Source organism: Panthera leo, chromosome A2 (assembly GCF_018350215.1).
Source record: "Panthera leo isolate Ple1 chromosome A2, P.leo_Ple1_pat1.1, whole genome shotgun sequence".
Classification (NCBI taxonomy): Eukaryota; Metazoa; Chordata; class Mammalia; order Carnivora; family Felidae; genus Panthera; species Panthera leo.
In genome coordinates this window covers 164,766,712-164,779,862 of record NC_056680.1, presented here as the reverse complement: position 1 = coordinate 164,779,862, position 13,151 = coordinate 164,766,712, and the positions used below count along the sequence as shown (strand labels likewise).

Here is a 13,151-nt window from a genome sequence, read left to right as displayed (position 1 = left end):
CTGGTCCCAGGCCCCGCCGCAGAGAGGCTGGGGCACGCGGGCCGTGGCAGTCCGTGCGGGGCACGTGGAAAGCTGCCCCTGATCCGGGTTTCCTGGTTTGAGTGGGTACGAGGAACGCGGTCCAGGGTCTTAGACGGGCCCTGACGCTGGTTAATGAAACTTGGGGTCCCGTAGGGATGTAAGCTTGCCTCGTGTTCGAAGCGTGTTTTCCTCAACAAACCTACGTATAAATTTAACTGATGGCATCCGCACCGCGACTGGAGTCCTGGGCACGGGCCCGGCCTTGGCCGCCGTCGGGTGGACGGACCCGCTTCCTGCAGAGGCCCGCGTTTGCCAGCTGCTTTGGGAGGCAGGCGCTCTAGAGCAGGAAAACCAATAGGATACATATGCTGCATCTTTTTAAGATGTGTAATTTTATTCTGAGGAAACATAAATTATGTTTTGTATTATATGAATTTATGAGCCCACATTAGGTTTTATGATTCATTTGCCAGGTTTTTAAATGTTTTCACAACACTGTTAACAGAACTTCAACTACAAATAAAATGGTGTAAATAAAGACCTTGCTATCTCTAAATTATGATGTTAAAGATTTGAAATGTTTTGTACTTTGATTATTTTTATTTCTTATACTCTTTTCTTTTATATTGATATCTTGCCCACATTTTAAATAAATGTACTTTTGAACTTAGAATTTATTCTGTATTTTTTTTTGGCATCATTTATATGACCTGCATCAAGCTGGATCACATTTTAAGTCATTCCAAGACAAAATATATTCTAAGTTTTCCCCAAAGAAATCATTTCTGGAAGGCAGCCATTCTCTGCCAATGTAATACGCTCCCAAGCAGAGGGGTACCCAGAACGTTCAGCAACCCCTGCGATGCGGACACCGACCAGTCGGAACCTCGGACACCACATATCCATCCTGCTCCCGCCCCACACGTGGCTCTCACACACTTCCTGTTGGATGGTGGGTACCATCAAATAACGAGAGACCACTGTCTTAGCAGGTAGGTCAGTCCTAGCACATTCCTTACGCTGTCCTGTTCAGTACAGGAGCGTATTTAAGCAACTCCACCACAGAGGTGCTCTTACCGTGCTCATCTGGCGTGTTCAGAGTTTGCTTCCATAACGATTCCCGAAATGCCTTCCTAGAAACAGACGTCTTCCTTGAAACAGTTGTGACCCACTTGATGGCTTATTCTTTAACCGCACAGCCTCTACAGTTTAACTCTTGAACTTGGTTTTGACCCACTTGATGGCTTATTCTTTAACCGCACAGCCTCTACAGTTTAACTCTTGAACTTGGTTTAGGCGGAACACCTGCGTTAAAAACATGAACACAGAACAAATTGAATTCCATGTTGGGAATTCTTAGTGTTCCTGTAGGGCTCCGGTGACGATCACACGCTCAGGACACTGTTTCTTCGGGTGTTCAGCTCTGCTGGGGTGGGACACGTGGAGTTCTTTCTACAGGCGGAAGGGACATCACCACACACTTCGTAATTTTAAGGTACGGGTCAGTGTCTTCAAGTGATTCTCCCCTGTCTAACCCTTGACCTTCTGTGTGTTTCCCAGTGACCTGCCCGATTACCGTGTGGGCACACCCTCAGTCTTAGCATGACTGACACGTATTTACTGTTGTCGGCTACTGGGAGTATTTATCTTGAGCTCTTTAAGTATGTGCTACGAACAGTGCATATTCTGGCATTTACTTGTATTTTTAACAAAATGTGCCTGCTTAGAAGCTAATAATTTTGCGCCTAAGCAGACCTAGGAACACTCACCTGCAGAGGCGCCTGGGTGGCCCGGTTGGTCAAGTGTCTGACTTGACTTCGTCTCACGTCGGTTCAGGGACCCAGGCCCCGCCTCGGACTCTGTGCCGACAGTGTGGAGGCTGCTTGGGATTCTCTCTCTCCCCCTCTCAGAATAAACAAACAAAAAAATCCCCTGTAGAGTCGGAATTAGTGTCGCTACCAACGTAGATCCCGCAAGATCCTGAAAGGGAAGCAGAGTTTCCCAACCGGGAACACGATTTCGATTCAGAATGCCACCCCACTGCTTCCGTGCCCGAGCGAAGGCGCGGACGCAGAGCCCCGCATCTGTTCAGTCTGCGGCGGAGACGGGGCGTCTGCTTAACCAACACGCGAGGATGACTGATTTGATTAACCTTTCAATTAGCGTTTTTTTCCAAAAGCTGCCAAGAAATCATCCTTAAGCACTCCGGGAGCTGTCTGCAGCCAGCTGGCTCACGCAGCTGTCGAGCACGGATTTGGCGGCTCCGGGGAAGCTCCAGAGGAACACGTAAGAATAGAGACTTCAGGTAAACGCTTCGCACGGAAGTTGATGAGAGGAGTTCTTTTCTCTTAAGAAAACGAAGTCTTCATCCCGTGTTGTCTGGCTCAGGGCTGTTCAGCAGAAGTAGGCACTCCATGTGCGATTTAAAAATTCCTAGTAGCCACATGAAGATTGAAACAACTTTTAAGTGTTCGCAATTTTATTTAACGCCACGCCAGCGTATCTAAAATACCGTCCCAGTGACAGATCATCAATATTAGATCACCGCGACGGTGGTGGTTTTCTCGGTGCCATCTTTAAATAATCTATTGTGTATTTTACGCTTAGAGCGCATCTCGATTCTGACAATAAATTTTCATTAGAAATGGTTTCTCTGTATTTAGATTTCATGCCTCTTACAGTTTAAAAAGGTGTACGTGCCCAAGCTATTCTAAGCAGGACTGTTTCCCAGCAACAAAGTTCGTGGCCGTTTTTAAGTTAAAGCTAATCCTAAATAAGATGAAAACCAGCTCCTTACCTGCACGAGGCTCACTTCCATGCTCGGGGACCCGGTGTGGCCGCGTCGTGTCTGGAGGGCCGGCGGCCACCCGTGCGGGCTCCCTTTGGCACCGCGAGTGCCGGTGAGGAGGTGGACGGTCCATCTGAGAAGCTCCAAGACCGTAGCCCCCGGAATTCTGTTCCCTGCCACAGACGGGTGGCAAAAGGGGTGTCCATTTACAGCGGGAGGTGCAGCGTGTCGAGAGGAGAGTGGGAGAAATCCTGCGTGTCCCCGCGGTCACCGGGAAAGGTTGGACGTGTTGTAATCCACCTCTGGGGACTGCAGAAGGAACGGTTGAGTGGGATCGGCCACACGGCGCCACGTTCTTCAAACCCTGTGGCTTGCGAGCGAGCAAGGCCCCGGAGACGGCCCGCAGGCAGGAGGCAAAGCCCCTCAACCCAGGCACCCACGCTCTCGGGGAGCCCTCCCGAGTCCCCGATGTCTGCTCGACTAAAAAGCAAGTGTGCAGTTAAGGAAGGTCTGCATCCGCGGGAACCTAGCTGCCTCTGCACACCCACCGGCGACTGCACTCCCACGTCTGTTCCATCAGCCGCCGCACACCCGGCAGGCCCCATCGCCCCGCCCCCGTTCTCGTCACACCCGATGGCCGCCTCCGAGCTGCCGCGGCTGGCACATCCTCCGGCTGTCCCCCGCCTCACCGCCTGTCCACACGTCCCCTCAGCTCACCTGCACAGATGGTCGCATCTGTCCGTCCCCATTCCCGCCGGGCTCATCTTGCCTCCTGTCTCTTCCCCTCCCTGCTGCCCTCCGTACTGTCCCACAGTCCCGCTAAGAAGGTACCCAGGCTGTGTGGCCTGAAGTCCCAATGCCTTGGGACGTCCCCACCCAGCCCCTCGGTCCCGTCAGCCACACGCACCGCTTCCTGCCGCTCCGTCCGGCAGCCTCTCCTGCTCACTGCCCCGGAAAGCCTTTCCTGCTTCCCTCCGATCCTGTGTAAAAAACGCAACAGAGCGAAAACAGGTAAATCGGGCATCAAAATTCAAGCCTGTTACGTATCAACAGACACCACCAGCAGTGAAAAGACAAGCTACTGAATGGGAGAAAACATTTGCCAATCCTGTATCACATAAGGAGCTCAGGTCTGGAGTATATAAAGACTCCAACTCCACCACAAGAAAAAAGCCTGATTTTAAAATGGGCAAAGGACTTCATAGCTGTGTCTCCAAAGAAGGGGAATGGCCAGTAAGGTGCTCAGTATCCTCATCGTCAGGGAAACGGAGATCACAGCCACAGTGAAACACCACCTCCCACCCATCAGGACGGCTGCTGTCAAAAAAAGAAAAACCAGGAGGTAGAGAAACGACCCCTGGTGCACCGCTGGTGGGAATGTCAACCGGGCAGCCGCCCCGGAAAGCGGTGTGGAGGGTCCTCGAAGCGTAAAAGTAAAGCGCCCTAAGACCCAGCGATTCCACTTCTGGGTCTTTACCCAAAAGGTTTGAAAGCAGGCTCTTCGTGAGACATTTACACACCCCCGTTCTTAAGCAGTAGTCGCAGCAGCCAAGCGTGGGGAACAACCCGAGTGTCTATCTGCTAATGAACGGAGAAGCCAAAGGTAGCCTGTGGGACTGACGAGTCTTGAGATCCTGACACCTGCTACAACATGGGTCAACCCCGGGGACGTTGTGCTCAAATAAGGGAGTCACAAGGGATAAATACTGCGTGAGTCAACTTCCGGGGGGGGGGGTCCCTAGAGCCGTCAAATCCATAGAGACCGTGGGCGGTGGGCACCGGGGGCTGGGTAAGGGATGGGGAGTTCGTGTTCCATGGGGACAGAGTCTCAGTTGGGGACAGTGAAGTTCTGGAGAGGATGGGGGTGATGGTTACCGAACGAGGCAGATACGCTCATTGCCACTTAATTGGACACTCAGAAATGACGGACGTCGTCAATTCTGTGTGTTTCGCTGGCTTTTAAGAAAGAAGGAAATGAAGACCAGTTAAACCAGCGAGTAGCAGAGTGGAGGTTGGGGAGAACTTCTTGCGAGTTCACCGCCTGCTCTTCCACAGACTTGAACTGAACCCTCTCGAACCCAGTGGCCAGAACCCCGAATCCACGTGTAGAGTTACACGCAGATGCATCCGTGTGCGTGCGTGCACGTGTCTGCGTATCTTTCTCTGGCGCCCGTCATGTCTGAAAAGGCATCCGACCCAGGAAGGACTAAAGACTCACTGTGTTAGAAACAAGACAAAACCAGCAGACGGGGAGGTACTTCCAGAACGACAGAACAAGGATCCGTGAATATCTCCTTTGCCGCCGTACGGAGAACAGACACAAATGGGCATCGCCACTATGTCAGGCCGTGGGAGGCTGAGCCCTTCTGCCCCCTGAGCCACGCAGGGTTTTGGGTTCAGGTCTCAAAGCTCCCGAGCTGCTAAGTTACGCCGTCCGTGGCATCTTGGCCAGGGTGGCCCTGGAGGTCTTTCTTCGGTGCTGGGGAACCGTGGGCTGGGCAGGCGGAGCAGGGACCGCACCCTTCTGTTCACCAGATCGGGAACGGAAGCCCTGCCTGGCACAGGGCAGGGGCAGGGTGCCCGGGGTTTACAACTGGAAAACCATCCACACAGTTAGGTCCACTGACCCCAGGAAGGGAGGACGTGGGGTCTGGAGGCCAGGGAGTAGAGATGGTATTTTCTCGGCTGAGAAGCAAGAGCAACCCCCTCCCGTGGGAACGTTAGCTTTAAGCGAGCGCCGGATGACGCGGCTCCAGCGGGGAGGCGAGGTGATGTCCGCTCAGGAACACGCACAGCCCAAGCCACGCGACATCGGCCCCGACCCGCCGCCTGCCGGGGAGTCATGCCCAGCGCACATCCACCCCTCACGGCGCGGGCGGGGGCGACGTGGCTTCCCCGGCTGCACACAGGGACGGCTCCCGCCGCAGCACTTGTCCTCCTGGGGCTGGCGTCCCGCCGCAGCCCGTCCGTGCTGGGCTCAGGGACTCCCTTCTGCTGTCAGCCCGAGAGACGGGACTCTACCCGCTGGTCCCGGACAAGGACAGAGAAGGTCACGCCCTTCCCTGAGGACTGCAGCACCTACGGGAGCAGAGGGACTCAGTGCACCGGACGGGGCCGCCCTTCCCGGCGCCTAGGAGGTTACTTTTACCACCGGCAGCCCCACGTAACGGAAACTGCGTCCTGTTAATGCTGCACTTGCCCAGGCTGATGTGACGGGCAGAGGGCTGCCGACCCTGACACCGAGCACAAGTACCGATGGCCACCGGGGCAGAGTCGACTCCTCGCCCGGAATGCGGCGCGCGTCTGGTTTTACGTGGCGAGGGGAAGCAGGGGAAGGCGCGGCCTTCACCCCCTGCTTCTCACCTCAGGGACCTGGTGCCCACCCCCCCCCACCCACGGCAGTGTGCACCGTGCGCCGGGCTCGGCTGCAGCCCCGGGGCGTGAGCCCCGAGCTCCCCAACGGGTCCCATCCCAGAGGCAAGAAGGCGCGGGCAGAGCTGAGCGGAAAGAGCCAGCGCTGGCCAAGCAGGAGGGAGAATTCGGAGAAAATGCGGGCAGCTGCCCTGATGTGTGAGATGCTCGCAAAGACGGGATTTTCAGAGGCCCTGGGTGTGGGTGCCCTTGGACATTTTATAACCTCTTTAACGGAGACTCACGGATCCACTTTGAGAACGGCAGTGAAAAATGGCACCTTGGCTTTGGGCGGCCACCGTGCCGTCGGGAGACAGCGGGTGTACCCCCTGGGTTACAGCTGGAGCGTGACCCTCTAGGAATTTGGACCTAAACTCCCCGTGATCAGCCGCACTGCCCACCAACCCACGATGAACACGACCGTGTGCCTTGTGCTGCCGTGTACCCTGCCTGGCCTCCGTCCCCAGAGGGGCAACACGGCAGGTTTCTGAGCGACCGACCAGCTTCCTAACAGGTGCGCCCGGAGATACGGGGTGCAGTTCACGGTGATACGGATGTACCGCTGTTAAGATTTTAGTTTAGAACTCTCTGTACACTTTCTCCTACACGCTTTCCTGAGCAACATTTTGTATTTTTCAGATGGGATTTCATCGCAGCCCCGACACCAGGACCCGCAGCTGTGAGTGGAGCGCGTAGCACGTGCTCCGAACTTTTCTTCATGATCCCAGTTGTCCTGATTCTTTTTCAGCCATGATTTGTCACTCGTCAGCTTTGTTTTGCAAGTGCACGCGAATGACTTGGTTTTCGTTTCAATTTATGCCTATTTTCAGATTTTCCCTGATACAGAAATGATGTATGTTCATCACCATCGTCATCCTCTGGGATCGTTAGATAACAGAACGATGAGGACTCCAGTTTTGGATTACGTGTGATACTTTGATAAAATAAAGGAAATTTCCGACTTTTAACGTTCGTGGGCCCTGTTCCTAGGCTCCCAGGGAAGCTATCCTTGAACATTTACCAAGGTCAAAAGGATTCAGCAAAACCTCCAAGCGTGGGCTCTATTTCTTTGCCATGCACACACAGTACATCTGCTTTGTTAAATAATAATAATAATAATAACCAAAAAGGAACGTTCCAGACATAAAGAAAAAAACCTCCATGCTTTCCCTAAGATTAAAGTCATACAGTCTCATGCACACTAAAAACAAAAGATAAAGCCTCTCGCATTCTGGAATGCCCTTCCTCTGGATTCTCTCTGTAACTCCGTGTAAATTCTGTGTAAATAAACATATAACCCTGCAGCCCACGTTCCTTCCCCGGAGCAACCTTTGTGAAGACTGTGTATCCTGGGTGGCGGCCCCAACTTGGGCTCGAATAAGATGCCTTTTCTTTCTCTTTATTTTTTGGGGGGAGGGGCAGGGAGAGGGAGAGAGAGAGAATCCCAAGCAGGCTCCACACCGTCAGGGCAGAGCCCGACGTGGGGCTCGAACCCATGAACTGTGAGATCGTGACCTGAGCTGAAATCAAGAATTAGATGCTCAACCTGCTGAGCCACCCAGGAGCCCCTCTCTTTAATATTTTAAGGCAGGTTTGTTCTGCCTCAACCTTTCTTGGGGGAGTCGGCAGTGTGTCCGAGCAACCCCCCTGAACACAGCTGGGGGTCGTCTGGAACTCGGCGCTCCGTCCCAGCACGAGCCCTGTGTGCCCTCCGACTTCTCACGGGTGTACCGGTGACTCCTGCTATCCAACCCCCTCAATTTGAATCGACAGCCCTCGTACTCAAGCTGTTGAGGGCTGCCTGTGACGTTCTCCGGGCGGGAATAACCTACAGGGGTTGGTTGTTTTTGTTGAGCATTATCATCATCGATGCTATTAACATTAACGGAAGGCTGGAGTAAACTTTCTGGCTACAAACACGAGACACTGAATCACTCAGCTTGGAAGAGAAGGGACACTTGCTCCTTCGGGCCAAATGGTGCCTTCGGGTGACCGAGAGCCTCGCGGAAGCGTCTGTGGCTATTCGTGACACGTGGCGGTCCCGGAGGAACTTCCCACCTCATGAGGTAACTAATGCTTGGCTCGTCTGGGGACGCACACATAGGATTGATCATCCGGTGCTCAATGGTCTCAGACCTCACGGGGAGAAACCGAGACGCGTAAGAGAGTGTATCCCAGCTCCCGGGAAGGGATCTGAGCAGCACAGCCTGGCCCGCCACACTTAACACCTTTAGATCTCCTTCGAGCCTTACTCGAAAAATAAAACCACGACAAGAGGAATGGGGAACCATGCTTCGAGAGCTGAAAGCTCCCGGAAAACCACCCACCACCCATGGGAGCTCCGGCAGGCTCTGCGCACAACACGTAGGGACCTCTATTCGCAATGCTGACTTAACTGGGAAGATCGAAGTCTCGGATGGCCCAAATGGGGTTCTTTCCACACGTCTGAATTCGTTTTCTCGTGCACACAGAGAAAGCGACCAGAAACTAGGAAGCCGTTTGGTTCAATCAGTGCTCACGGACGTCCTCTGGGCTACGTTTGGCTTCTGTTTGCTGTTGCAGCTTTTGGTATGTTTGGGCAAAATTGGCTGTGTTCTGACTGGAAAATGGAAAAAAAAAAACAAAACTAATTGATGGACCCATAAATTATAATGCCATCTTGCAGTTAGATTTGTTTTGATAAAAGGGGGATAGTCGGAAATCGGGTCTTTAATGTCTTCTCCACAAATATTAGTGAAACAAAGGCTATGCATTGTTTGCATCTTGTCTATATGTCCATGTGTAATAACGGAGATCTTTTCTCCACTTCCAGATGGTGTTGCTAAAATTAATTTGTAAGAGAGCTCTATTTAATTGGTTTAGGGGCCTTCGCTTCTAAAACTCAGATAAAAACTAACCCAAATGTTTTCCAAGTTTACGTGATCTGGGATGAAATTCCCTACATTCAGGCTTTTGGGGTGACTCTGTAATAAAGATGCCCCATGTCAACCGATGGTCCAGAGAGACAAGGATGGGCACAAATCCAAGACCCCCAACGCCCTTCTCAAAAGTCAGAAAGATGAGGGAGAGGAGGAGGAAAACAGGCACTGGAAATCCTAAATCAACTTCCCCAAACAGAAGCACCACAACTGACGCCCCGTCCACTGCCTCCAGTCCTGCCTCCTCCAGACGGCTGAGAACAGCCAGGGAGAAAGCCCGTCTTGCAGGAGGGAGAGACAGGAGATGGAAATGGAGAGATGTTAGTCCCAACCTTGAATCGGCCTCTGGCCCGGCCGGCAGCACCCCACCCACCTCTACGGTCCCCCTTCCTGTTCCCGCACAGCCACCACTGGGGCACTCGCACAGCCGGCCCCCACACCACCCTCAGCACCTCTGGCACCACCGGCCCCTCCTACCCTCACCTCCGAGGACCGGAAGCTGTCAGGCCACCTCCTGACGAGGTTCAAACCGGAGCATGTCCCAAATCAGCATGAAGGGGCCCAAGGGCTCCCCTGGACTCAAACCGCTCACTTCAGCTTTCCCCCCAGGAGCCCCGGCTAAAGTTGACGGCAGGGAGCAAATTGACTAATGTCGTGATGGACACATGTGCAACACATTCGGTACTAACGCTAGTTCCAAGCCATTGATTTAATGAAAATAGACATGTTTTTGGAACTATCGACGTCAAATATAATACACACAATCAGCTTTTACTCTACCTGAATGTATCAGATTCACGTTGAAACTCTTGTAATCTGTCAGCAAAAATGACTTAAAATGATGGCTGATTTGGTCTCAAGGTTTCATGGGTAATTGTTAAGAGCTAGCCAGTTGTGTTTTTTTTTTTAATTTTTTTAATGTTTAGCTTTGAGAGAGAGAGAAACAGAGCATGAGCAGGGTAGGGGCACAGAGAGACACACACACAGAATCCCTACTAGGCTCCAGACTCTGAGCTGTCAGCACAGAGCCTGATGCGGGGCTCGAACTCATGGACGGCGAGATCATGACCTGAGCCGAAGTCGGACACCTAACCAACTGAGGCACCCAGGTGCCCCAGAGCTAGTCAGTTTTATAGAAAATGTTTGTGAACTTTTAAAAAGCTTCCAAGATCTTTAAACCATAAACCACTGGAGTCTTGCTAGATTGAATGACACATTGGGTTGAATTCACTGGATATCTAACTTTTTTCCAAATAAGATAAAATACTGAAACCTTAATTACTAAACATTAGGTTTATCTGCTTTTGCCTTCTTATTACAGAGAATCTAAAGATACTTGGGTCTCCTGGTAAACATGTTTTGTGCTTTATTGAAAGTTGCACTGTGGAAAAACACACGTGTCTAGAAGTCATAAAATATATTCATAAATTTCCCACTCTAAAGAATTCTGGTGTAATAGTTCACAATTGGTAACTAAGTTTTCACTGGACACTATGGTAGCCAAGAGTTAAAATTCTGCTAAATGTAAAAAAAGAAAATATGCTAAATGTAAAAAGAAAAGAAAAATTCTGCTAAATGTAATTATACTGCTGGAAATGATAAAGAAGCCAACTCTATGCGTGGCCAAAGTAGGAAATATGTAAGAAAGGCATAAAGAATAAGTTTTTGTTGAGAGAAAAGAAAGTAATTTTATCCTGAAACGAGACTAGTGATTTAGAGAGGGAGAATTTACAACAAAGTCTAAATGAAAAAAAAAAAAAGTTGTAGAAAGTTTGTAAAGGGGAATCTTTGGAAAGAATTTTATGTGTGGTCAGGATGGCTAAGATCAGAATAGATGAATTTTAAAGGTACACTTGTATAGGATGTGAGGGGGAAGGTGGCCCCCCACCCCAGCCTAGATACACAGACACCTGTGGGAACCAGGGCAGCACCAACACTCTCCACCTGGCTGGCTAACAGGGTGCCCTGCCCCCACACACTTCTTCGGACCCGCCCCTCCATCCCTGCCTCAGTGGGAGTTTTCCTGGGTTGCTGCAGATCTCTTCCTAAGTACCAGCCACTTTGCTGGCACCGTGAGTGCTCCGCATCCTCCTGTGGACCTGCCCCCTCCAATACCCCTTGGGCCAGAACCTGTCCAAAGTGGTACCACAAGCCTGGCAGTGTGCGAGCAGCCCCAACAGGGGCCGGCACTACTCCAAAGTGACTCCCACTGCAGGGAGAGGGAAAGATAACCACACACACACCAGTCAGACGATGGCCTCAGCAGTGGACTGGGGGCAGAGAGCTGTTCTGACTATAGCCAACCCCCACCCCCCCACCACCAAGGAAAACTTGTCAGGGGACAACAAAGGGAAGGCACCCTGCAGTTCGATGCTACCGCATGATACGAATGCCTGGTCTGACTCAGCTCAAGCCTAAAGCGGCCCCAGACTCACCCACTAACAGCACAGAGACTAAACTCTTCCCACAACAGGCAAAGAGAGCCACTACAGATGGCTGGACTAAGGGACAAAGAGTCTCAGCCACGACAGCAGAGCACGTGCAACATAACAGGAGACACCCCTGAAGCACCGGGTTCCGGTGAACGGGGCGCACGGCACTGCGGGGCACTACAGGGCTTCTTCAGAAGGCCATTGCTGTCAAGAGCAAGAGACACAGCTGACTGTCCTAACACACAGAAACAGACACGGAGAGTTAGATAAAATGAGACAGAGGAATATGTCCCAAATGAAAGAATGGGACAAAAATCACAGCAAGAGACCTAAGCAAAACGGAGATAAGTAATACGGCTGATAGAGAATTTAAAGTAATGGTCATAAAGATACTTGAGAAAAGACTGGAGGACATCAGTGAGATGCTCAGCAAAGAGAGAAAAAATACAAAAAAGAACTAATCTAATCAGAGATGAAGAATACAATAAGTGAACTTAAAAAATTAAAAATACACTAGAGGGAATAAATAGTAGACTAGAGGAAGCAGAAGAATAGATCAGCAACCTGTAGGATAGAGTAATGGAAAGCAATCAAGCTGAACAGGAGAGAGAAAAAAAATAACAAAAGATGAAAATAGACTAAGGGAACACGGGGACACCATCAACTATAATAACATTTGCATTATAGGGATCCCAAAAGGAGAAGAGCAAGAAGGGGGCAGAAAATTTATTTAAAGCAATAATAGCTGAAAACTTCCTGAATCTGGGGAAGGAAACAGAAATCCAGATCTAGGAGGCACAGATAGCCCACAAAAAAATCAATCCAAGGAGGTCCACACCAAGAAACATAGTAATTAAAATGGCAAAAGAAGTGATACAGAGAATTTTAAAAACAGAATGAGACCAAAAAAAAGGTTACCTACAAGGGAAACCCCGTAAGGCTATCAGTTGAGTTTTCAGCAGAAACTTTGCAGGCCAGAAGGGGTGGCATGATGTATTCAAAGTGCTGAAAGAAAAAAAAAAACAAAAACAAAAAAAAAAAAACTTCCAGCCAAGAATACTGTATCCAGCAAAGTTATCATTCAGAATAGAAAGAGAAGGAGTTTCCCACACAAACAAAAGTTAAAGGAATTCATCACCACTAAGCCAGCCTTAAAAGAAATGTTAAAGAAGACTCTTTTGAGTGAAAATGAGAGACCATAAGCAGGAGTAAGAAGAGTAGGAAACACAAAAGCAGCAAAATTAAGTATATCTACAAAAGTTACTCAAGGACTCACAAAATAAAAGAATGTAAAGTGTGACATCATATACTTAAAATGTGTGTATGTGGTGGGGGTGAGGAGTAAAGATTTAGTGCTTCTAGAATGGGTCTAAACCGAAGCATCCATCAAATTAATATGGAATTCTATATGCATAAAATATTATATACAAACCGAATGATAACCACAAATGAAAAACCAGTAATAGATATGCAAAAAAATAAAGAGAAAGGAATATAAGAATATCACTAAAGAAAGCCAACACATCATGAAAGAAGAGACCAAGGAAGGAACAAAAATAACTACTAAAACAAGTAACAAAA

At 50.1% G+C, this 13,151-nt stretch overlaps 1 protein-coding gene and 1 long non-coding RNA gene across 13 annotated transcripts in view; one reads left to right on the top strand and one right to left on the bottom strand.

The window, feature by feature from the left end:
* PAXIP1 (PAX interacting protein 1) overlaps window positions 1–658 on the top strand; it is a 50,714-nt gene extending 50,056 nt beyond the window's left edge. The window contains exon 21 of the mRNA XM_042927191.1: window positions 225–658. Within this exon, the coding sequence (XP_042783125.1) occupies window positions 225–240 (16 nt within the window). The 3' untranslated portion in view covers window positions 241–658. The remainder of the gene's footprint in view (window positions 1–224) is intronic.
* LOC122213042 overlaps window positions 1–13,151 on the bottom strand; it is a 28,459-nt gene that overhangs the window by 8,192 nt on the left and 7,116 nt on the right. For 8 of the 12 annotated variants that reach the window (XR_006199412.1, XR_006199404.1, XR_006199403.1 and 5 more), the window contains 5 exons: window positions 8,617–8,819; window positions 3,717–3,789; window positions 2,819–3,118; window positions 1,791–2,454; window positions 1,099–1,326 (listed from right to left, as the gene is read on the bottom strand). This is a non-coding gene — a long non-coding RNA (uncharacterized LOC122213042). The remainder of the gene's footprint in view (window positions 1–1,098; window positions 1,327–1,790; window positions 2,455–2,818; window positions 3,119–3,716; window positions 3,790–8,616; window positions 8,820–13,151) is intronic. The other 4 variants (XR_006199408.1, XR_006199411.1, XR_006199413.1 and 1 more) reach the window with 2 other exon arrangements.